At 44.8% G+C, this 596-nt stretch overlaps 1 protein-coding gene across 1 annotated transcript in view; it reads left to right on the forward strand.

Annotated features, from left to right (window-relative positions):
- Positions 1-481: 481 nt before the first annotated feature.
- Positions 482-596, forward strand: part of LOC107003706 (methylesterase 17-like) — a 43461-nt gene continuing 43346 nt past the window's right edge. The window contains exon 1 of the mRNA XM_027912708.1: positions 482-510. Coding sequence (XP_027768509.1) covers positions 482-510 — 29 coding nt within the window. The remainder of the gene's footprint in view (positions 511-596) is intronic.

Below are 596 nucleotides of genomic sequence, written 5' to 3' on the forward strand. Positions count from 1 at the left end.
GATGGAAGCTACAACCGCGACAACAACTTCAACAGGGGTAACTATGCTAATAGAAACGACAGGAATGGGCCCTATGTCCCTCCTCAAAATCGTGAAGTTACTCCTAGGGATGGTGGAGATAGTATGGCGCGAGTTGAGGATATGTTGCACAAAATGATGAGGAGGTTCGATGCCAGTGATGAGCACATTAAAGAATTAAGGGGTGATTTAGCTAGTATTGGACAAAAAGTTGATACACATGCAATTTTGATTAAACAGATCGAATTGCAAATGGCCCAATTATCTGCGACAGTGAACACACGGCAACCGGGCACTCTTTTTAGCAACACTGTCCAAAATCCAAAGAATGATGTGCACTGTATGGCAATAACTACTCGGAGTGGTAGGCAAACCATTGACCCACCTATGCCATCTGCTGAGGAAAATGTGAGAAAGGATAACGATAAGGTGGTAAACGGTAGTGGTGAAGCAGAGGAAAGTAATGGAAAAGGTGCAGAAGTACCCATCAAGGTAATTCCCATGCCTAGGCCACCACCACCCTTCCCTCAGAGATTAGTGAAGAAGACCGAGGATGGTAAATACCGGCGTTTCATAAC

This window comes from Solanum pennellii, chromosome 11 (assembly GCF_001406875.1).
Source record: "Solanum pennellii chromosome 11, SPENNV200".
In the NCBI taxonomy this organism is placed as follows: Eukaryota; Viridiplantae; Streptophyta; class Magnoliopsida; order Solanales; family Solanaceae; genus Solanum; species Solanum pennellii.